This window comes from Anser cygnoides, chromosome 33 (genome assembly GCF_040182565.1).
Source record: "Anser cygnoides isolate HZ-2024a breed goose chromosome 33, Taihu_goose_T2T_genome, whole genome shotgun sequence".
NCBI lineage: Eukaryota > Metazoa > Chordata > Aves > Anseriformes > Anatidae > Anser > Anser cygnoides.
In genome coordinates this window covers 2,447,904-2,466,218 of record NC_089905.1, presented here as the reverse complement: position 1 = coordinate 2,466,218, position 18,315 = coordinate 2,447,904, and the positions used below count along the sequence as shown (strand labels likewise).

Here is an 18,315-nt window from a genome sequence, read left to right as displayed (position 1 = left end):
GCTTTTATTGCAAGTCCAGGGGAGCAGGAAGATGGCAGAAAGGCAGCCCCTGTCCAGGAGCATCCACCAACTCCTTGGAAAAAGCACAGAGAATGGAACCAGAAATGACGCCACAGGAACAGGAGGAAGGTGCTGGGTTGCGTATCACGGGGCAGCAAGTCCTAAAGACAATCTCTAGCGGGGCAGGTAAAAGTCAGAGTTGCGCCCCATGCAGGCACGAGGCCCCCAAGCTCTGGAGGCCAGTGATGATGAAGGGGTGCCCTTCCTGCTGGTGTCATGGCGGGACATACCAGGGCAGCTCTGGAGCTCTCCTTTGTCAGAGGTTGGAGCCAGAGGTGGGCTTAGCAGGGCCCGCAGTTGCCACTGAGGTACCTGAGGCCCCGACGCCAGCCGCCATATCTGCAGCTGCCAAAGGCTCCATAGCCCCCATAACCCCCAAGGCCTCCATAGCCCCCAAGGCCTCCATAACCACCAAGGCCTCCATAACCACCAAGGCCTCCATAGCCCAAAAGGCCTCCATAGCCCCCAAAGCCACCACGGCCTCCAAAAGTGCCGCCGAAGCCCCCTGCCACACCCGGGACTCCGGCCGAGCCGACCACGGCATGCTGCGGGAAGGAGCTGAGGATGGGCCCGGGCAAGGTGAGCACCGTGGCCGGGGGCTGGATCACCACGGTGGAGTCGGGGCACTGCCGCACGCAGGGCTCGTTGGCACTGTCAGCCACTGGGGCCGGGGCAGCCACCCCACACACAGGGGCACACAGGCTGGAGCAGGACATCTTCCACGCAGGCAAGGAGTACTGCAAAGTGCAGGCAGAGTTAGGCAAGGATCTGGGGAGAGGCTGTACTGATGGAGGCAGGGAGAGAGCCCCGAGAAGCCTCCAAGAGCACGACTTACCAGGTGATCTGTTTAGAGACAAGTGGAGGAAGCAGGATAGAGGGCTGCGAAGCCCTCAGCCCTTTTATACCTGTCCCAGACAGCCTGCAACATCAGGCAGGGGGCGGTGGTGGAAGCCTCAGATATTCATGCAATAAAGCCAGCACAAATCATGACACACTTGGCGATGTGGAGCAATTATATCCCTCCCCATCAGGGACACTGTGGCTCAAACTTGCCCTGGGGAGCAGGGAGGTGATGGGAGTGACAAACCGTGCCATTCAACTACATCAAAGGCCAGACACTGCTGAAGCTGACCTGAAACACCAATAAACCCTGATTTTTCCCTAATCCCAAACGTTCTCTATGTGGAAGAATCACGGGTAATTGGCGGAAGATGTGCTTTGCAACCCTGTGCACAGCCAGCACGCCTGCCATTACCTCCCTTTTATGGGCTGGTAAACAGAGGTGGTAGAAGTTTGGGTAAAGGGATGAAGCCATCCCAACCACTTGCAAAAGCTCCCAAACACTCACCATCACCCTGTACAGGCAAGGACTGCAAGGCACTCAGGTGGGAGTTTAGGAGCATCCCTAACCATTGCCCTTTTCCCTGCCCCATGGGACATGTGCTACTCCTTGCTCTCCAATTCACCCAAAGGCCAAGCAAAGAGCTGTGGCTGTGTTGGCATTGTGGGTGAAGCCCAATCCGCCTGGGGGATTAGGAATTCATTGGGGTTTATTGGTGCCGTGAGGTCAGCTTCAGTAGCAGCTGGCCTTTCAAGACGTTATGTGTCACAGCTTGTTCCTCCCATCACATCCCTGTTCTCCTGCGCATGTTTGAGCCTCAGTGTCCTCAATGGGGAGCGATATAATTGCTCCACGTCTCCACGTGTGTCATGAAGGGTTTCAGTTTTATTGCATGAATATCTGGGGCTTCCAACTCTGTTCAACGCCACAGGCTGTCTGAGACAGATATAAAAGGGCTGAGGGCTTTGCAGCCCTCTATTCTGCTTCCTCCACTTGTCTCTAAACAGATCACCTGGGTAAGTCGTGCTCTTGGAGGTTTCTCGGGGCTCTCTCCCTACCTCCATCAGTTCAGCCTCTCCCCAGATCCTTGCCTAATTCTGCCTGCCCTTTGCAGTACTTCTTGCCTGCGTGGAAGATGTCCTGCTCCAGCCTGTGTGCCCCTGTGTGTGGGGTGGCCGCCCCGGCCCCAGTGGCTGACAGTGCCAACGAGCCCTGCGTGCGGCAGTGCCCCGACTCCACCGTGGTGATCCAGCCCCCGGCCACGGTGCTCACCTTGCCCGGGCCCATCCTCAGCTCCTTCCCGCAGCATGCCGTGGTCGGCTCGGCCGGAGTCCCGGGTGTGGCAGGGGGCTTCGGCGGCACTTTTGGAGGCCGTGGTGGCTTTGGGGGCTATGGAGGCCTTGGGGGCTATGGCGGCCTTTTGGGCTATGGAGGCCTTGGTGGTTATGGAGGCCTTGGGGGCTATGGAGGCCTTGGAGGCTATGGGGGCTATGGAGCCTTTGGGAGCTGTGGATACGGAGGCTGGCGCCGGGGCCTCAGGTACCTCAGTGGCAGCTGTGGGCCCTGCTAAGCCCACCACTGGCTCCAGCCCCTGACGAAGGAGAGCTCCAGAGCTGCCCCGGAATGTCATAACATGACACCATCAGGAAGGCTCCCCTTTATCATCGCTGGTCTCCAGAGCATGGAGGCCTAATGCCTGCATGGGGCCCACCTCTGTCCTTCTCCTCCCTGCTTGAGCTTCTCTACAGGACTTGCTGCCCCATGACGATGCAGCCAAGCAACGGACGCCTCCTGTGGCATTGCGGCTGCTCACCAACGCTCTGCCTTCTGCAAGGAGTCATTGGCTGCCTTTCTGCCATCTCCCTGCTCCCCTGGACCTGAAATAAAAACTCTGTTGCACCTCATTCTGGACCCTGTCTTTTCTGTGACCCTTCCTCCGTTTGCTTCTTGCTGTAAGGCTAGGGAGCTGCCACCGCGGAGTCCTCAGGGGCCCCGTATGCACTCCCTCACCTCCTCCAAAAGCCCTGCGCATCACGGCCATTACAAGAGGGTTGCCACAGCCTCCCCAAGGGCAAAGGCCTGGTTAGAGTCAGCTGGGAGGCCACGGGACAGAGGAAGGAGGCGGAGGTCCACCCACCAGCCTTTCCTCCAGCCCCTCGGGTTTCCCTCCTCTTCCTCCCACATCTCCATGGAGCACTTGCATGCCTTTCCCCATCCCTGGGCCAGAAGCTCTCCCCTGATGAAGGAGGGCTCTAGAGCTTCCATGGAACATCCCTACCTGATGTTGCCAGGAAGGGCTCCTCTTCAGCATCCCCAGGCTTCAGAGTCTGGAGGTTTCATGCCTGCATGGGGCCCATCTCTGTCTTTGTCCTTCCTGCTTGAGCTTTTTTTCAGGACTTGCTGCCCCATGATGACACTGCCCAGCACCATACGCCTGTTCCTGTGGCATTGCTGATGCTCACCTCTTCTCTTGTTTATGCAAGGAGTCGGGCCTGCCCCTGGCCAGGGGCTACCCTTCTGCTGTCTCCATGCTCCCTTGGAACTGAAATAAAATCTCTGTTGCACCACATTTTCGACCCCATTTTTTGCATGTTCCTACCTCCATTCACTTCTTGCTGTGAGGCCAGGGAGCTGCCACCGGAGCATTTTCAGGGGCCCTGCAGGCATTCCCTCAACTCCTCCAAATGCCCTGCACCGCACGGCCATTATAAGAGGGTCAGAACAGCCTCCCTAAGGGCATAGGCCTGGTTAGAGCCAAGTGGAAGGCAACGGGACAGAGGAAGGAGGCGGAGGTCCTCCGACCAGCCTTTCCTCCAGCCCCTCGGGTTTCCCTCCTCTTCCTCCCACATCTCCATGGAGCACTTGCACGTCTTTCCCCACCACTGGGCCAGAAGCTCTTCCCTGTATACACAGCTTGCCTGCTTGTAGCTGGTGGACACAGCTCTGCCCGGGTAGGACAGCAGTGCTCCACACAGCCCCATACTGCAGACATGCTGCCAGGCCATGGCTGCCCTTCCTCACACACCAGCACACAAAGCGACCTGCACGGCCAGGCCCCCAGAACACCTGGCCACAACGGCTGTGAGGAGGCACGACTGCTGCCTCCCACCACTCTGCCCTCACCCAGCATGCAGGGGATGCTATGTGAGGCAGCACCCAGTGGTTGGCTGGGGGTCCTAGCACTGGAGCCTGAGGAGTGGTGTGGATGGGCAGAAATGGAAAAGAGGTCCTCAAGCACAAGAGGAGACACAAAAACTTCTGCGCAGGTGGTGGAGGAAAGCTGTGGCTGCTCGGACAGTTTGCTGCTGTTTTCCCCTTCCCCTGTCTTGACAATTACGGGTGATGCATGTTCTCCTGAGCCCCCAGCAGTGAACAACGTGCTGCCCCACTGCTCTTCTTGATTTCCCTAGCAGGAACCGTCTCCAAGAAACACCACTGTGCAGAGCCAGGATCACACGATGAGGAGATGTTTGGGAAAGGAAGGGACATGAGGAGGGTACGGACACCCACCTCCTACTCAAGGCCTTTGTGCCCCCTGGCTCTGGATGGCTGCAATGGGTACATGATATGAGGGGAACCTTGGGCAGACTTGGCTGTGTCTCCTTCACCTCTTCCCAGTGCCACCAGTTGCAGCTGGGCACATGAGCACAGTCAGCAGGTGGCAGGAGCCCTGACCATGCAGTGGCCGCCTCTCTGTCTCCCCAGACCTCCACGGGTGACCATAGAAAAGGCAATATAAAGAGGTCAAACATGCTGTGGTGGCTGTGCAAGACGTCTGTTTCTCTGTCGTGTTCTCAAAGAACATTGAGATTGAAAACATTGAGAACATTGCCATTCTTCCCACTGAGAGAAGGGAGGAGGTTCAGGGGGCTGTCCTCTACAAGACCCACTGGGGACTCTGATCTTCAGTTGTAATGCCCTGCCCCAGCGGCCCAAAGGCCCCATTAGCAAAGCCAGGAGTGCAGCCAGCGGCCCAACTGCCCCGGCTCTGAGGTTTGGGGGAAGTCTGGAAGAAGAAGGATGAAGAAATACCATGGGTCGAGAATGTGGTGCAATAGAGCTTTTATTGCAAGTCCAGGGGAGCAGGAAGATGGCAGAAAGGCAGCCCCTGTCCAGGAGCATCCACCAACTCCTTGGAAAAAGCACATAGGATGGAACCAGAAATGACACCACAGGAACAGGAGGAAGGTGCTGGGTTGCGTATCACGGGGCAGCAAGTCCTGAAGAGACTCTCAAGCGGGGCAGGTAAAAGTCAGAGTTGCGCCCCATGAAGGCATAGGGCCCCCAAGCTCTGGAGGCCAGTGATGATGAAGGGGTGCCCTTCCTGCTGGTGTCATGTCGGGACATACCAGGGCAGCACTGGAGCTCTCCTTTGTCAGAGGTTGGAGCCAGAGGCGGGCTTAGCAGGGCCCGCAGTTGCCACTGAGGTACCTGAGGCCCCGACGCCAGCTGCCATATCCGCAGCTGCCAAATGCTCCATAGCCCCCATAACCCCCAAGGCCTCCATAGCCACCAAGGCCTCCGTAACCCCCAAGGCCTCCATAGCCTAAAAGGCCGCCATAGCCCCCAAGGCCTCCATAGCTCCCAAAGACACCACGGCCTCCAAAAGTGCCGCCGAAGCCCCCTGCCACACCCGGGACTCCCGCTGAGCCGACTACGGCATGCTGCGGGAAGGAGCTGAGGATGGGCCCGGGCAAGGTGAGCACCGTGGCCGGGGGCTGGATCACCACGGTGGAGTCGGGACACTGCCGCACGCAGGGCTCGTTGAAGCTGTCAGCCACTGGGGCCGGGGCAGCCACCCCACACACAGGGGCACACAGGCTGGAGCAGGACATCTTCCACGCAGGCAAGGAGTACTGCAAAGAACAGGCAGAATTAGGCAAGGATCTGGGGAGAGGCTGTACTGATGGAGGCAGGGAGAGAGCCGCGAGAAGCCTCCAAGAGCACGACTTACCAGGTGATCTGTTTAGAGACAAGTGGAGGAAGCAGGATAGAGGGCTGCAAAGCCCTGAGCCCTTTTGTAACTCTCCCAGACAGGCTGTGTTATCGGGCAGGAGGCGGTGGTGGAAGCCCCAGATATTCATGCATTTAAGCCACCACAACTCATGAGACACGTGGAGACGTGGAGCAATTATATCCCTCCCCACTGGGGACATTGAGGCTCAAATGTGCCCTGGGGTACAGGGAGGTGATGAGAGGAACAGACTGTGGCACTCATCTACATGACAGACCAGCTGCTGCAAAGCTGACATCATGGCACCAATAAACCCCAATGAATTCCTAATCCCCCAGGTGGTTTGGGCATCACCCACAACACCAAAACAGCTACAGCTCTTTGGTTGGCCTTCAGGTTAGTTGGAGAGCAAGGAGTACCACATGTCCCAAGGGGCAGGGAAAAGGGCAATGGTTAGGAATGCTCCTGAACTCCCACCTGAGTGCCTTGCAGCCCTTGCCTGTACAGGGTGATGGTGAGTGTTTGGGAGCTTTTGCAAGTGGTTGGGATGGCTTCATCCCTTTACCCAAACTTCTACCACCTCTGTTTACCAGCCCATAAAAGGGCGGTAATGGCAGGCGTGCTGGCCTTGTGCACAGTTGCAAAGAGCTTCTTCCGCAAAATATCTCTGACACTTCCTCATAGACTAAGTTTTGGATTATGAACACATTGGGATTTACTGGTGCTGTGAGGTCAGCTTTAGTGGCGCCTAGCCTTTCATGTAGGTGAGTGGCATGGTCTGTCCCTCCCATCACCTCCCTGCTCCCCAGGGCACGGTTAGCGCCTCATGTCCGTGATGGGAAGGGATTTAATTGCCTCGCATCTCCACATGTGTCATGTTGGTGCAAGCTTTATTGCATGAATACCTGGGGCTTCCAACTGTTCGATGCTGCAGGCTCTCAGGGATAGGTATAAAAGGGCTGAGGTCTTTGCAGCCCTCTATTCTGCTTCTTCCACTTGTCTCTAAACAGATCACCTGGGTAAGTCCTGCTCTTGGAGGCTTCTCGCGGCTCTCTCCCTGACTTCATCAATACAGCCTCTCCCCAGATCCTTGCCTAATTCTGCCTGCACTTTGCAGTACTCCTTGCCTGCGTGGAAGATGTCCTGCTCCAGCCTGTGTGCCCCTGTGTGTGGGGTGGCCGCCCCGGCCCCAGTGGCTGACAGTGCCAACGAGCCCTGTGTGCAGCAGTGCCCTGACTCCACCGTGGTGATCCAGCCCCCGGCCACGGTGCTCACCTTGCCCGGGCCCATCCTCAGCTCCTTCCCGCAGCATGCCGTGGTCGGCTCGGCGGGAGTCCCGGGTGTGGCAGGGGGCTTTGGCGGCACTTTTGGAGGCCGTGGTGGCTTTGGGGGCTATGGAGGCCTTTTGAGCTATGGCGGCCTTAGTGGTTATGGAGGCCTTGGTGGTTATGGAGGCCTTGGGGGCTATGGGGGCTATGCAGCCTTTGGGAGCTGCGGATATGGCGGCTGGCGTCGGGGCCTCAGGTACCTCAGTGGCAACTGCGGGCCCTGCTAAGCCCATCTCTGGCTCCAGCCCCTGATGAAGGAGTGCTCCAGAACTGCCCTGGTATGTCCCAACAGAAAGGGCTCCCATTCGCCTTCACTGGTCTCCAGAGCTTGGAGGCCTCATGCCTGCACAGGGTGCAACTCTGACTTTTACCTGCCCCGCTTGAGATTCTCTTCAGGACTTGCTGCCCCGTGATACGCAACCCAGCACCTTCCTCCTGTTCCTGTGGTGTCATTTCTGGTTCCATCCTATGTGCTTTTTCCAAGGAGTTGGTGGATGCTCCTGGACAGGGGCTGCCTTTCTGCCAATTTCCTGCTCCCCTGGACTTACAATAAAAGTTCTGTTGCAACACATTCTCGACCCATGGTATTTCTTCATCCTTCTTCTTCCAGACTTCCCCCAAAACGCAGAGCCAGGGCAGTTGGGCTGTTGGCTGCACTCCTGGCTTTGCTACTGGGACCTTTGCTACTGGGTGTTAAGCTGAGACAGGGGAGGTTTAGGCTGGACATCAGGAAGATGTTCTTCAGTGGGTGGTTGCACACTGGAACAGGCTCCCCAGTGAAGTAGTCACTGCACCAAACCTGTCTGAATTTAATAAGCTATTGCACTGTGCACATAGTCACATGGTCTAAAATTTTGGGAAGACCTCTGCGGTGCCAGGAGTTGGACTTGATGATCCCTATTGGTCCCTTCCAAATCGTGATATTCTATGATTCTATGATTCTTTGGGCCACTGGGGCATGGCATTATGACTGAAGATCAGAGTCCCCAGTGGGTCTTGTAGAGGACAGCCCCCTGAACCTCCTCCCTTCTCTCAGTGGGAAGAATGGCAATGCATACCCAATCCTACTTTGAGAACACGACGGAGAAACAGACGTCTTGCACAGCCACCACAGCATGTTTGACCTCTTTATATTGCCTTTTCTATGGTCACCCGTGGAGGTCTGGGGAGACAGAGAGATGGCCACTGCATGGTCAGGGCTCCTGCCACCTGCTGACTGTGCTCATGTGCCCAGCTGCAACTGGTGGCACTGGGAAAGGGGTGAAGGAGACACAGCCAAGTCTGCCCAAGGTTCCCCTCACATCATGTACCCATTGCAGCCATCCAGAGCCAGGGGGCACAAAGGCCTTGAGCAGGAGGCGGGTGTCCGTACCCTCCTCATGTCCCTTCCTTCCCTAAAAGTCTTCTGATCGTGTGATCCTGGCTCTGCACAGTGGTCTTTCTTGGAGACGATTCTTGTCAGGGAAATCAAGAAGAGCAGTGGGGCAGCACATCGGTCCCTGCTGGAGGCTCAGGAGAACATGCATCACCCGTAATTGTCAAGACAGGGGAAGGGGAAAACGTCAGTGAACTGTCAGAGCAGCCACAGCTTTCCTCCACCACCTGTGCAGAAGTTTGTGTGTCTCCTCTTGTGCTTGAGGACCTCTTTTCCATTTCTGCCCATCCACACCACTCCCCAGGCTCCAGTGCTAGGACCCCCAGCCAACCACTGGGTCCTGCCACCCATGGCATCGCCTGCATGCTGGGTGAGGGCAGAGTGATGGGAGGCAGCAGTCGTGCCTCCTCACAGCCGTTGTGGCCAGGTGTTCTGGGGGCCTGGCCGTGCAGGTCGCTTGGTGTGCTGGTGTGTGAGGAAGGGCAGCCATGGCCTGGCAGCATGTCTGCAGTATGGGGCTGTGTGGAGCACTGCTGTCCTACCCGGGCAGAGCTGTGTCCACCAGCTACAAGCAGGCAAGCTGTGTATACAGGGAAGAGCTTCTGGCCAGTGGTGGGGAAAGGCGTGCAAGTGCTCCATGGAGATGTGGGAGGAAGAGGAGGGAAACTGGGGGGTCTGGAGGAAAGGCTGGTGGGGAGCCCTCAGCCTCTTTTGGCTGCCCCATGGCCTCTCAGGTGGCTCCAACCACGCGTTTGCCCTTGGGGAAGGTGTGGCAACCCTCTTGCAATGGCTGTGTTGCCCGGGGTAGGGCATGGAGGTGAAGGAACGCCTGCAGGGTCCCTGAGAATGCCCCGGGTGGCAACTTGTAGGGATGGACCCAGAAAGATGGTGCATCCGTACGGCAAGGATGGAGAGGAGGAAGCAACAAGGAAAAACTGTGGTCAAGAATGTGCTGTAACAGAGTATTTATTGCTGCTGTAGGGGATTGTAGGGGATCAGGGAGACGGCAGGAAGCCAGGCCCTGACTCCTTGCAGAAGGCAGAGCAGTAGTGAGCAACAGCCATGCCACAGGAGGCGTCTGGTGCTTGGCTGCATCATCATGGGGTATTGAGTCCTGAAGCGAAGCTCAAGCAGCGAGGAGAAGGGCAGAGGGGCCCCATGAAGGCATAAGGCCTCCAAGCTCTGGAAACCAGTGAAGATGAGTGGGAGCTTTTCCTGAAGGTGTCACGTTGGGATGTTCCAGGGCAGCTGCGGAGCATTCCTTCACCAGGGGCTGGAGCCAGAGGTGGGCTTAGCAGGGCCCGCAGTTGCCACTGAGGTACCTGTGGCCCAGACGCCAGCCTCCGTATCCGCAGCTCCCAAAGGCTCCATAGCCCCCATAACCCCCAAGGCCTCCATAGCCCCCAAGGCCTCCATAGCCCAAAAGGCCACCATAACCCCCAAGGCCTCCATAGCCTCCAAAGACACCACGGCCTCCAAAAGTGCCGCCGAAGCCCCCTGCCACACCCGGGACTCCTGCCGAGCCCACCACGGCATGCTGCGGGAAGGAGCTGAGGATGGGCCCGGGCAAGGTGAGCACCGTGGCCGGGGGCTGGATCACCACGGTGGAGTCGGGACACTGCCGCACGCAGGGCTCGTTGGCGCTGTCAGCCACTGGGGCCGGGGCAGCCACCCCACACACAGGGGCACACAGGCTGGAGCAAGACATCTTCCACGCAGGCAAGGAGTACTGCAAAGAACAGGCAGAATTAGGCAAGGATCTGGGGAGAGGCTGTACTGATGGAGGCAGGGAGAGAAACCCTGAGAAGCCTCCAAGAGCACGACTTACCCAGGTGATCTGTTTAGAGACAAGTGGAGGAAGCAGGATAGAGGGCTGCAAAGCCCTCAGCCCTTTTATACCTGTCCCAGACAGCCCCTGGCATCAAACATAGGTGGAAGCCCCAGACATTCATGCAATAAAGCTGACAACCTTCATGAAACACGTGGAGATGCGAGGCAATTATATCCCTCCCCACTGGGGACACTGAGGCAGAAATGTGCCCTGGGGAGCAGGGAGGTGATGGGAGGAACAAACCATGACACTCACCTACATGAAAGGCCAGCAGCTGCTGAAGCTGACCTCATGGCACTAATAAACCCCAATGAATTCCTAATCCCCCAGGCGGATTGGGCTTCACCCACAATGCCAACACAACCACAGCTCTTTGTTTGGCCTTCAGGTGAATTCGAGAGCAAGGAGTACCCCTTTTCTCACAGAGCATGGAGAAGGGCAATGATTAGGGATGCTCCTAAACTCCCACCTGAGTGCCTTGCAACCCTTGTCTGTACAGGGTGATGGTGAGTGTTTGGGAGCTGCGGCAAGTGGTTGGGATGGTTTCATCGCTTTACCAAAACTTCCACCACCTCTGTTTACCAGTCCATAAAAGGGAGGTAATGACAGGCATGCTGGCTGTGTACAGGGTTTCAAAGTGCTTCTTCTGCTAAATACCTCTGACACTTCCTCATAGACAAAGTTTGGGATTAGGAAGAAATCAGGGTTTATTGGTGCCATGAGGTCAGCTTCACGAGCGGCTGGCCTTTCATGTAGTTATGCGTCGTGGCCTTTTCCTCCCATCACCTCCCTGTTCCCCAGGACACGTTTGAGCCTCAGTGTCCCCGATGGGGAGGTATATAATTGCCCCGCATCTCTACGTGTTTCATGAAGGTTGTCAGCTTTATTGCATGAATGTCTGGGGCTTCCACCACCGCCCCCTGCCCGATGCTGCAGGCTGTGTGGAACAGGTATAAAAGGGCTGAGGGGTTCACAGCCCTCTATCCTGCTTCCTCCACTTGTCTCTTACCACATCACCCGGGTAAGTCCATGCCTTATGTGCCTCTTCCATTCCTCAGCAGTCGTTTCATTATTTCATCTGTTGGTGTGGGTTCTGCACGTGTTTTTGCAGTGTTGTATAGGCTTGGTTTTAATGGTAGTGTTTCATAGCTACGGAAAGATGGATATTGAAGCTTTTAGGCATGGTGCTTTGAGCTTCCCAACGGAATTGAGTCCTTTGGGTGCTCAGTCACTTTCCATGTGCTTTGGATGATGTGGTTTTTCCTGTCCTTCGTGTCAGGGAGATCAAGTTGTTTACACCAGCTTTCCAAGTGAATACTCTGCTTATGCTCTGACTGATTTACTTGGTGCAGAGCATTTCCTGGGGCACAAGCTCCAAGAATGGGAGAGCCACAGGGTATTTGTAATGTGGTGATATTCTGACCCCAGCTCTGCCTTCTCTCACAGTTTTGCCTGCAAATCGAAGGATGTCCTGCTCCAGCCTGTGTGCCCCTGTCTGCGGGGTAGCTGCCCCGGCCCCGCTGGCTGACAGCTTCAACGAGCCCTGCGTACGGCAGTGCCCTGACTCCACCGTGGTGATCCAGCCCCCGGCCACGGTGCTCACCTTGCCCGGGCCCATCCTCAGCTCCTTCCCGCAGCATGCCGTGGTCGGCTCGGCAGGAGTCCCGGGTGTGGCAGGGGGCTTTGGCGGCACTTTTGGAGGCCGTGGTGGCTTTGGGGGCTATGGAGGCCTTGGGAGCTATGGCGGCCTTTTGGGCTACGGAGGCCTTGGAGGCTATGGGGGCTATGGAGCCTTTGGGAGCTGCGGGTATGGAGGTTGGGCTCTAAGCCACAGGTACCTCAGTGGCAACTGCGGGCCCTGCTAAACTCCAAAGGCCCATGGAATGCAGTGCTGCATCTGCCTTGAGCCTTTACAAACAGCTGCCCTTGATTTCTATAACCAGATGCAGAACAAATCTTTCAGTCCCTCTTTCAGCTGTGCCAAAGCAGCTACTTTAATCTACTGCTCCTTGCTTTTTTGCACAGAATAACCTTGCAGATATGTATCTGGGGGCTTCAGGGTATTAACAATCCCTTCAGAAGCTCCCCTCTATCTGCAATACAGCTAAACAGTGCTCATCCTTGGGTGAGTGTCTCCCCTCTCTGCCCAGATCTGAGGATCCCGAACGATGCTAAGAAGGGGGAATCTTTGAGGTGAAGTCCTGTGTTGGAACTTGCTGCAGCTTTAGTATTTTTGTGATTTCATTTCATTGTTTCTGTGTTTTTTTTTTTCTTCTCTCACTTTCTACTGCATTTTCCATTCATATTAAAGAATCTGTATTGCATCAACAAAACTTTTTGTCTGAATTTTGTCTTCACTTTGATGTGAGATATGTTTATAGATTGGTGGTGATGTGAAATACCAGATGGCAAGTGGGTTTGGTAAAATTTTTGTGGAAGCACTGTTTTTCTCTTTGAAAACATTTTGAAATGAAATGTAGGAAAGTTGCTACCAAATGATTAGCTTCACTACTACAAATATATTTAAAGGTAAAATTCAGATTTATGTTTTTCATGATTTATAGAGGAATGGAAAATAAACTAGTTAATTGTTTCTTTCTCATTGATCCTGTGGGAAAATTATGCATATTTTCACATTAAAAGCAATTTAATATAGAGGAAATTGATATACTTTTCCTTCCCTCTGGATGGAAAGACGAAAGAAAATTTTCATTGGGACCCAAAGCAATGTTTTTTCAGCTCATTGGAAACTTCTGCTCCTCGTTGCCACCCATCAGTTGTGATGCACCAAGTTTTCACCCCGCAGCATGTCTACTGCCTTTGCCTTCCTCTGCAGGCATCTCTGGAACTTCCTTTCAGTCTTATGGCCTCAGGGAAGCTCCATGCTGTGAGTTGGAGGGCTGTGCCTGGGCCCTGGGTTTCTCCACCCAGAGGGCTGCACCCAGTGAGGCATGCCTTGCTTGAGGCCAAGTGTTGGAAAGTTGCTCCTGAGATGGACATGGGAAATTTGGCACAGATCATTACCTGAGAAGTGGCAACTGCCAGGGACTCAGGTTGGTCCTGGGGGCTGTCAAATATTAAGCTCATATCTAATGAGATCGTGTAGAAAAGTGTGTGTGTGATTTTGTGATATTTGTGCACAAAGAGGAAACATGAAATACCTATGACAGTGAATAAATATACTATAAATTCAATTGAGAAGTGAAAGAAAAAGGCAACAATTATGTTGTAATGAAAACCAAAAGTCATAGTTTGGTATAGAAAATTTATTTGGAAGGAGACAGCTTTTCTACAATTCTGGAACAAAATTGTACATAATATAAAGATTATCTTTCTGGGGGTTCACTGGGGTCTGGTTTATCACCAGGACCAAAGTGATGCAACCTATAAAAAAATGTGTTTTTTTTTTTTTCTCCCTCGGTGCAGTTGCTGTGTGCAATTTCTAGCATCCTAAGTCACCTCTCTAAACTCAGTGTCAATAATGTAACCGAAGTAAAACAAAGCACAACATAAGCAGATGACTAAACCAGAAAGCCAGAAGCCAACAAACCTAAGCTAAAGGCAAAAGGAGAAACTGCACACATGAGCTGCCTCTCACAGGTGCTGAGCGTTCGCAGCTCTCCTTCTCCAGCTGGAGCCAGGCGATGCCCAGTGCTGAGCTCCTGCCTGGCTGCTCAGCCCTCCTGCATCGCCAGGGGCTTGAGCTACCCAAAGCCACTCTGCATCTCAGCTCAGTATGTCCACCGTTTCCCAGAACGGTACGAGTTGCACGGATGTGTCCATTGGGAAGAATATGTGTAGGAGTATTTGGGAGCACACCGAGGCTCTGGGCGGGTGATGACCTGCGGGGTAAGTTTCTCCACTGCAGCCTCCAGCCTCCCCTGGGCCTCTGCTGGCAGGGGGGCTGCAGCGGGGGGCTCTGCTAGGGCCACCTCGGAGGGCTCCGAGGCTCCCACCACCGTTTGCTGGGGATAGGTGGTGAGGATGGGCCCTGGGAAGGTGACGACGACGGGTGGTGGGTAGATGATCACCCTGGAGTCGCCGCAGGCCACCACGCAGGGCTCGTTGCTGCTGGCAGCCAGGGGCTGGGGGCACTTCGCCTCGCAGGGGTTGCTGCACGCCAGCTGCTCGGAAGCCATCGCCTGGCTGCGGAGGGGGGTCCTGCAATTTCATTGTGAAGTTAAGAGGAGGGAAAAGAGGGGAAAAAAAAACCAAACACACCCTGTGTGCTTGGCTGCTGATACTTCTGTGCTTGACTCTAAGACATCTTGAGAGAGATAATTTGGATAAAGAAAACAGCATAGCTCCTCTCCCCGGCTCAACAACATTTTACTTAGCCTGCATCTATTTATCTTTTCTAATTTGCTGTTTTAATCGTGCTCTCTCCTCATCCTCCAGGAGCAAAAATCTGCCCCTTTCCCTGTGTGCCACCTCCAAAACTCACATGTGCTCTAAAAGCTCCCTGTCTCTTGCAGCATTTCCTGGAGACATGTCGGGTCTTGTTCCAGCACCCTCCCTCCTCCTCCCATGGGCAGCCTCTCAGGGCAGTGCCTACATTCTGTGTTTTACAGAGGGGGGTGCAAGGGGCGGAAAGAGCCAGGTTTTCAATAGATTTGAGTATCGAGTGATCTGTTTAGCAGCCTGCTTAACGTCTTCTATTTTCCATGCAAATTTCTGTTATTACCGAGCATTGTTCCATTAAAGCACAGAAAAAATAAAAGCTACGAATAAAAGGGGGATTAAAAATACCGTTTTAATAAGTAAAACACCACACTTAAAATATTTAAATTGTGGATGAGTGGTTTTGCCAACCCAAATGCAAAACTTGCAGCTCTAGCTTTGGTACAGACAGATTTAATAATGGTTATTTCTTTCTTCACATTAAATCTCTACATACAAGCTAGTTCTCCATGGTATAACATCACACTAATTTTTAAACTTGTAAATCAAAGATATGTTATGGTGATGAATAAGGAAAAAGTATTATTTTATTCTTGGTTAAGCCCTGTGTGCTGCAGTGTATTAAATTACTGTCCTTAAACATTTGAAAATGAAGACTAGGGGATATGGCAGCTTTAAAGCACTCCTCAGAGTAAGTAAATGCAGAATGCTTCTAAAGGCAGAGGGAGGATAATTTGGAGCTAATCTATAAAATCAGTAAGTCTTATGTATGGAGAAGTGATATACAGGATCCTAAAATATGTAGCCAAAAACACTTTATAATAAATAAACGATTAAACCACAAAGCATAAAAGTATCTTAAAAGCTACTTTCCCTGACTTCAGGAGCTCAGTGCTACCTTGTACCAGGTGCTAGCACAGGGAATAGGCAGGGCAATGAGCTCCCATCTATTTACTTGTCTCAGCTGTATTCCGAGGAAAGCAAAAGTGTTCTCAAATGCATCATTCTTCAGGGAGGGGGGAAGCATGTTTGCTATTTTTCCCCAAATACCCTTAGGTTAGAATTTAGCTTTGACCTGAAAAAATGCTTACCTCCATCTCTGTAAGAACACATTAAAATGCTAGCAAAGTCACATTTTATTAGTTAGAAATGAAAGCTTATTTTCCACAGTTACATTAAGTAGTAGTATCGAACCATCACCAGATGTAATTTGTTGGGACTCCAACTAAGTTAGCTAAGGATGGACAGATTAAGAATAAAAGCAATGCTGCATCTCTGTAGTTACACCAAACTACCTTCAAACAATGAGCTTTTACTTCAACAGTTGTCTAGGAAATTCCCCCACTTAACAACTGACAAATTTCCTATGCATGGCATATATGTAAAAACAGAGCTAAAATCTATTCTTAATGTTTTTCTGAGAAATTTACTAAATGGAGAGTAAAATTTCCCAATTCTCCCATAAAATTAGTAGCCCAAAGGAGTCTTGAAAAACTCTTGCTTTTATTTTACAGCTTTTATCCAGCAGATAAAAAAAAATCTGTAGAAAGATGCTTACTAATGTCTCTGATAGAGGATTTAGTCCCAATTTTAACAAAACTTACACTAAAATAACATTAAGCTCAAGATTTTTATAGTTGTCAAATCAGACTTACTCAGTGTACCGCAGAGAACAAGTCAAGAGAAGTAGTGAGAAGAACCTTGCACGGAAAGTGTATTTATATCCTTTCTCAGACTGCCTGGAGGATCTGAGACGCCCTTTGTGTAAAGGGCCTTAATTACTTATGAAGCAAACTTTGTTGCATGTATTACTCCTGTACTTGCTGTAATTGTTTTGCTCACTGTTTACGATTATCTAAAGCTAAGTTAGGTAATAATTCAAAATGCAGACTGTAGGCTGCAAGTTCCTTTCATCTTGAAATTTCCTTGTTTTACTCTACTGATTTCATTAGGAATTAAAAATACATGAATGAATAGGCTTCTAGTGACTTATCTTTGCTAAAAACATGATTGCATAGGGAGTTTTAGAAACGTCAGTGACAAATTGTGTCAACACATGCAGGATTTATTTTCCATATTGGAAATACAGGTAACATCTAACCTTCTCCGTGCCTAGATAAATCTCTAGAAGCACAGGGCTTCTTCTTCATCTGATATAATGTTAGTGAAGCTGATGGATGTGTTCTTACCCAAGCCAGAGGAATTATCTGGTGCAAAAACTTTAAAGAGCAGAACTATCACAAAACTATCTATTAAATAAAAATGAAGTCATCTCCAATTATGAAGTCTAAAATGAGGAGTTGATTAAATGAATGTTTTACACTTTTCATTCTGTATGAGGTCAGAGCACTCTAAATCCACTAGGATATTATTACTATTAACATAAAATAACTTCCAAGTTTGGCATACTAACATGTTTGTGAAGTACTTTGAAATCTTGTTTCTCCATGTCTCCAGAATATTCCTGATAAGCTCTACAGCCTGGGGGATGTTTAGGGTGTCTTCATTAAAAAGAATTAAACCCACTGTCATGGTGTTTATGACATAAATTATTCTTATTTAATGCGGTTGGTGTCTTTATGCACGAAGCTTTCCTCCAAAGGGAAGAGAGAGTGCAGTGGACCGATTTCTTAGAAAATGGTTGTCCAACCCATGCCTGTCACTGAGGTCCCCCCCGGAGGCTGCCTCCACCAGAGGGAGCCTCCATATGTTCAGGAGCCTCCCCTCGTGCACTGCTCCTCTGTGCACATGAGGGCAGAGTTCAGGTATTGGGGTTGCTGGGGCAGTCTTTGAGTTATGGACATAGGCCACAGCAGAGGTGGCCTCAGGTTTTCATGGTTTGGTTCTTGTGAGGTGGTGTTGATATGGAGTATGCATCAAAGGAACTCACAATTCAACTGCAAATAGTGTTGGTGTTTTTTTTTTTTTTTTTTTCTCTCCGAAGTTATAAAGGTCTCCTGGTTCTAAGTTATGCATAACTTGTAGCTAGAAGACTGTTGCCCCCCGCCCCCCCTGGAATTGCTATTTCAAAGCATGGCTTTTAAAGCACATATAACAAGAGTGAAATTCATCCCAATAAAAGTATTCTAGCTAAGCATACTGGATTTTTGCTTCATCTCCACAGCATTTGGGAGATACCCATGAGTACAGGAAATAAGTAGGAACTGAATTCTGGCTGTCATATTAAGATGTAGTCCCTTTGCCCCACAGGAAAATGAACTCTTCAGAATTCCCTCATAATTTAGCAATACTCTACAGATTTTTTTTATTTTATTTTTTTTCCCTTCTGGTTTTCATATTGTACTCTGGAGTGACTAAGAAAGGCAACAAAAGGTAAAGAGTAAAGAAGACTGCATACACCACAATATACAATGTTAATATTGTGAGCATCTATTAATTTTAAAATCATTTTAGAAAATTATATCCTTGTGTAAGGTAGGGACAACATTAATAATAGCTCTTGCCTAGCTAAGATATGATCTATGTGGCCAAACCTGTTCTGTTCAACTTCAGAGCACACAAGTC

The 18,315-nt window shown here is 51.7% G+C and overlaps 6 protein-coding genes across 6 annotated transcripts; 3 read left to right on the top strand and 3 right to left on the bottom strand.

Annotated features, from left to right (window-relative positions):
- LOC136788184 (claw keratin-like) lies at positions 1 to 826 on the bottom strand. Its single transcript, XM_066986268.1, has one exon. It carries the CDS (start codon positions 774 to 776, stop codon positions 342 to 344), a length of 435 nt encoding a protein of 144 aa, XP_066842369.1. The 5' UTR covers positions 777 to 826; the 3' UTR covers positions 1 to 341.
- A 1,189-nt stretch (positions 827 to 2,015) lies between these two features.
- Positions 2,016 to 2,805, top strand: LOC136788120 (claw keratin-like). Its single transcript, XM_066986104.1, has one exon. The coding sequence runs from the start codon at positions 2,037 to 2,039 to the stop codon at positions 2,469 to 2,471; it is 435 nt and encodes a 144-aa protein (XP_066842205.1). The 5' UTR covers positions 2,016 to 2,036; the 3' UTR covers positions 2,472 to 2,805.
- Positions 2,806 to 5,301: 2,496 nt separating this feature from the next.
- Positions 5,302 to 5,736, bottom strand: LOC136788076 (claw keratin-like). The gene has a single exon (XM_066985873.1). The coding sequence runs from the start codon at positions 5,734 to 5,736 to the stop codon at positions 5,302 to 5,304; it is 435 nt and encodes a 144-aa protein (XP_066841974.1).
- A 1,257-nt stretch (positions 5,737 to 6,993) lies between these two features.
- Positions 6,994 to 7,410, top strand: LOC125180245 (claw keratin-like). Its single transcript, XM_048049280.2, has one exon. The coding sequence runs from the start codon at positions 6,994 to 6,996 to the stop codon at positions 7,408 to 7,410; it is 417 nt and encodes a 138-aa protein (XP_047905237.1).
- A 2,185-nt stretch (positions 7,411 to 9,595) lies between these two features.
- LOC125180266 (claw keratin-like) lies at positions 9,596 to 10,522 on the bottom strand. The gene is made up of 2 exons (XM_048049344.2): positions 10,387 to 10,522; positions 9,596 to 10,287 (listed from the first exon to the last, which is right to left on the bottom strand). The coding sequence occupies exon 2, from the start codon at positions 10,264 to 10,266 to the stop codon at positions 9,850 to 9,852; it is 417 nt and encodes a 138-aa protein (XP_047905301.2). The 5' UTR covers positions 10,267 to 10,287; positions 10,387 to 10,522; the 3' UTR covers positions 9,596 to 9,849.
- A 751-nt stretch (positions 10,523 to 11,273) lies between these two features.
- Positions 11,274 to 12,735, top strand: LOC106049114 (claw keratin-like). The gene is made up of 2 exons (XM_066986269.1): positions 11,274 to 11,410; positions 11,836 to 12,735. The coding sequence occupies exons 1-2, from the start codon at positions 11,284 to 11,286 to the stop codon at positions 12,252 to 12,254; spliced, it is 546 nt and encodes a 181-aa protein (XP_066842370.1). The 5' UTR covers positions 11,274 to 11,283; the 3' UTR covers positions 12,255 to 12,735.
- Positions 12,736 to 18,315: the final 5,580 nt, after the last annotated feature.

What these genes read in the sequence shown, in the direction of transcription:
- LOC106049114 (XM_066986269.1), top strand. Translation starts at nt 11,284, where the DNA reads ATGTCTGGGGCTTCCACCACCGCCCCCTGCCCGATGCTGCAGGCTGTG. An exon ending in TCTCTTACCACATCACCCGG is followed by an intron (nt 11,411 to 11,835) that starts GTAAGTCCATGC and finishes CTTCTCTCACAG; the next exon opens with TTTTGCCTGCAAATCGAAGG.
- LOC136788076 (XM_066985873.1), bottom strand. Translation starts at nt 5,736, where the DNA reads ATGTCCTGCTCCAGCCTGTGTGCCCCTGTGTGTGGGGTGGCTGCCCCG.
- LOC136788184 (XM_066986268.1), bottom strand. Translation starts at nt 776, where the DNA reads ATGTCCTGCTCCAGCCTGTGTGCCCCTGTGTGTGGGGTGGCTGCCCCG.
- LOC136788120 (XM_066986104.1), top strand. Translation starts at nt 2,037, where the DNA reads ATGTCCTGCTCCAGCCTGTGTGCCCCTGTGTGTGGGGTGGCCGCCCCG.
- LOC125180245 (XM_048049280.2), top strand. Translation starts at nt 6,994, where the DNA reads ATGTCCTGCTCCAGCCTGTGTGCCCCTGTGTGTGGGGTGGCCGCCCCG.
- LOC125180266 (XM_048049344.2), bottom strand. Translation starts at nt 10,266, where the DNA reads ATGTCTTGCTCCAGCCTGTGTGCCCCTGTGTGTGGGGTGGCTGCCCCG.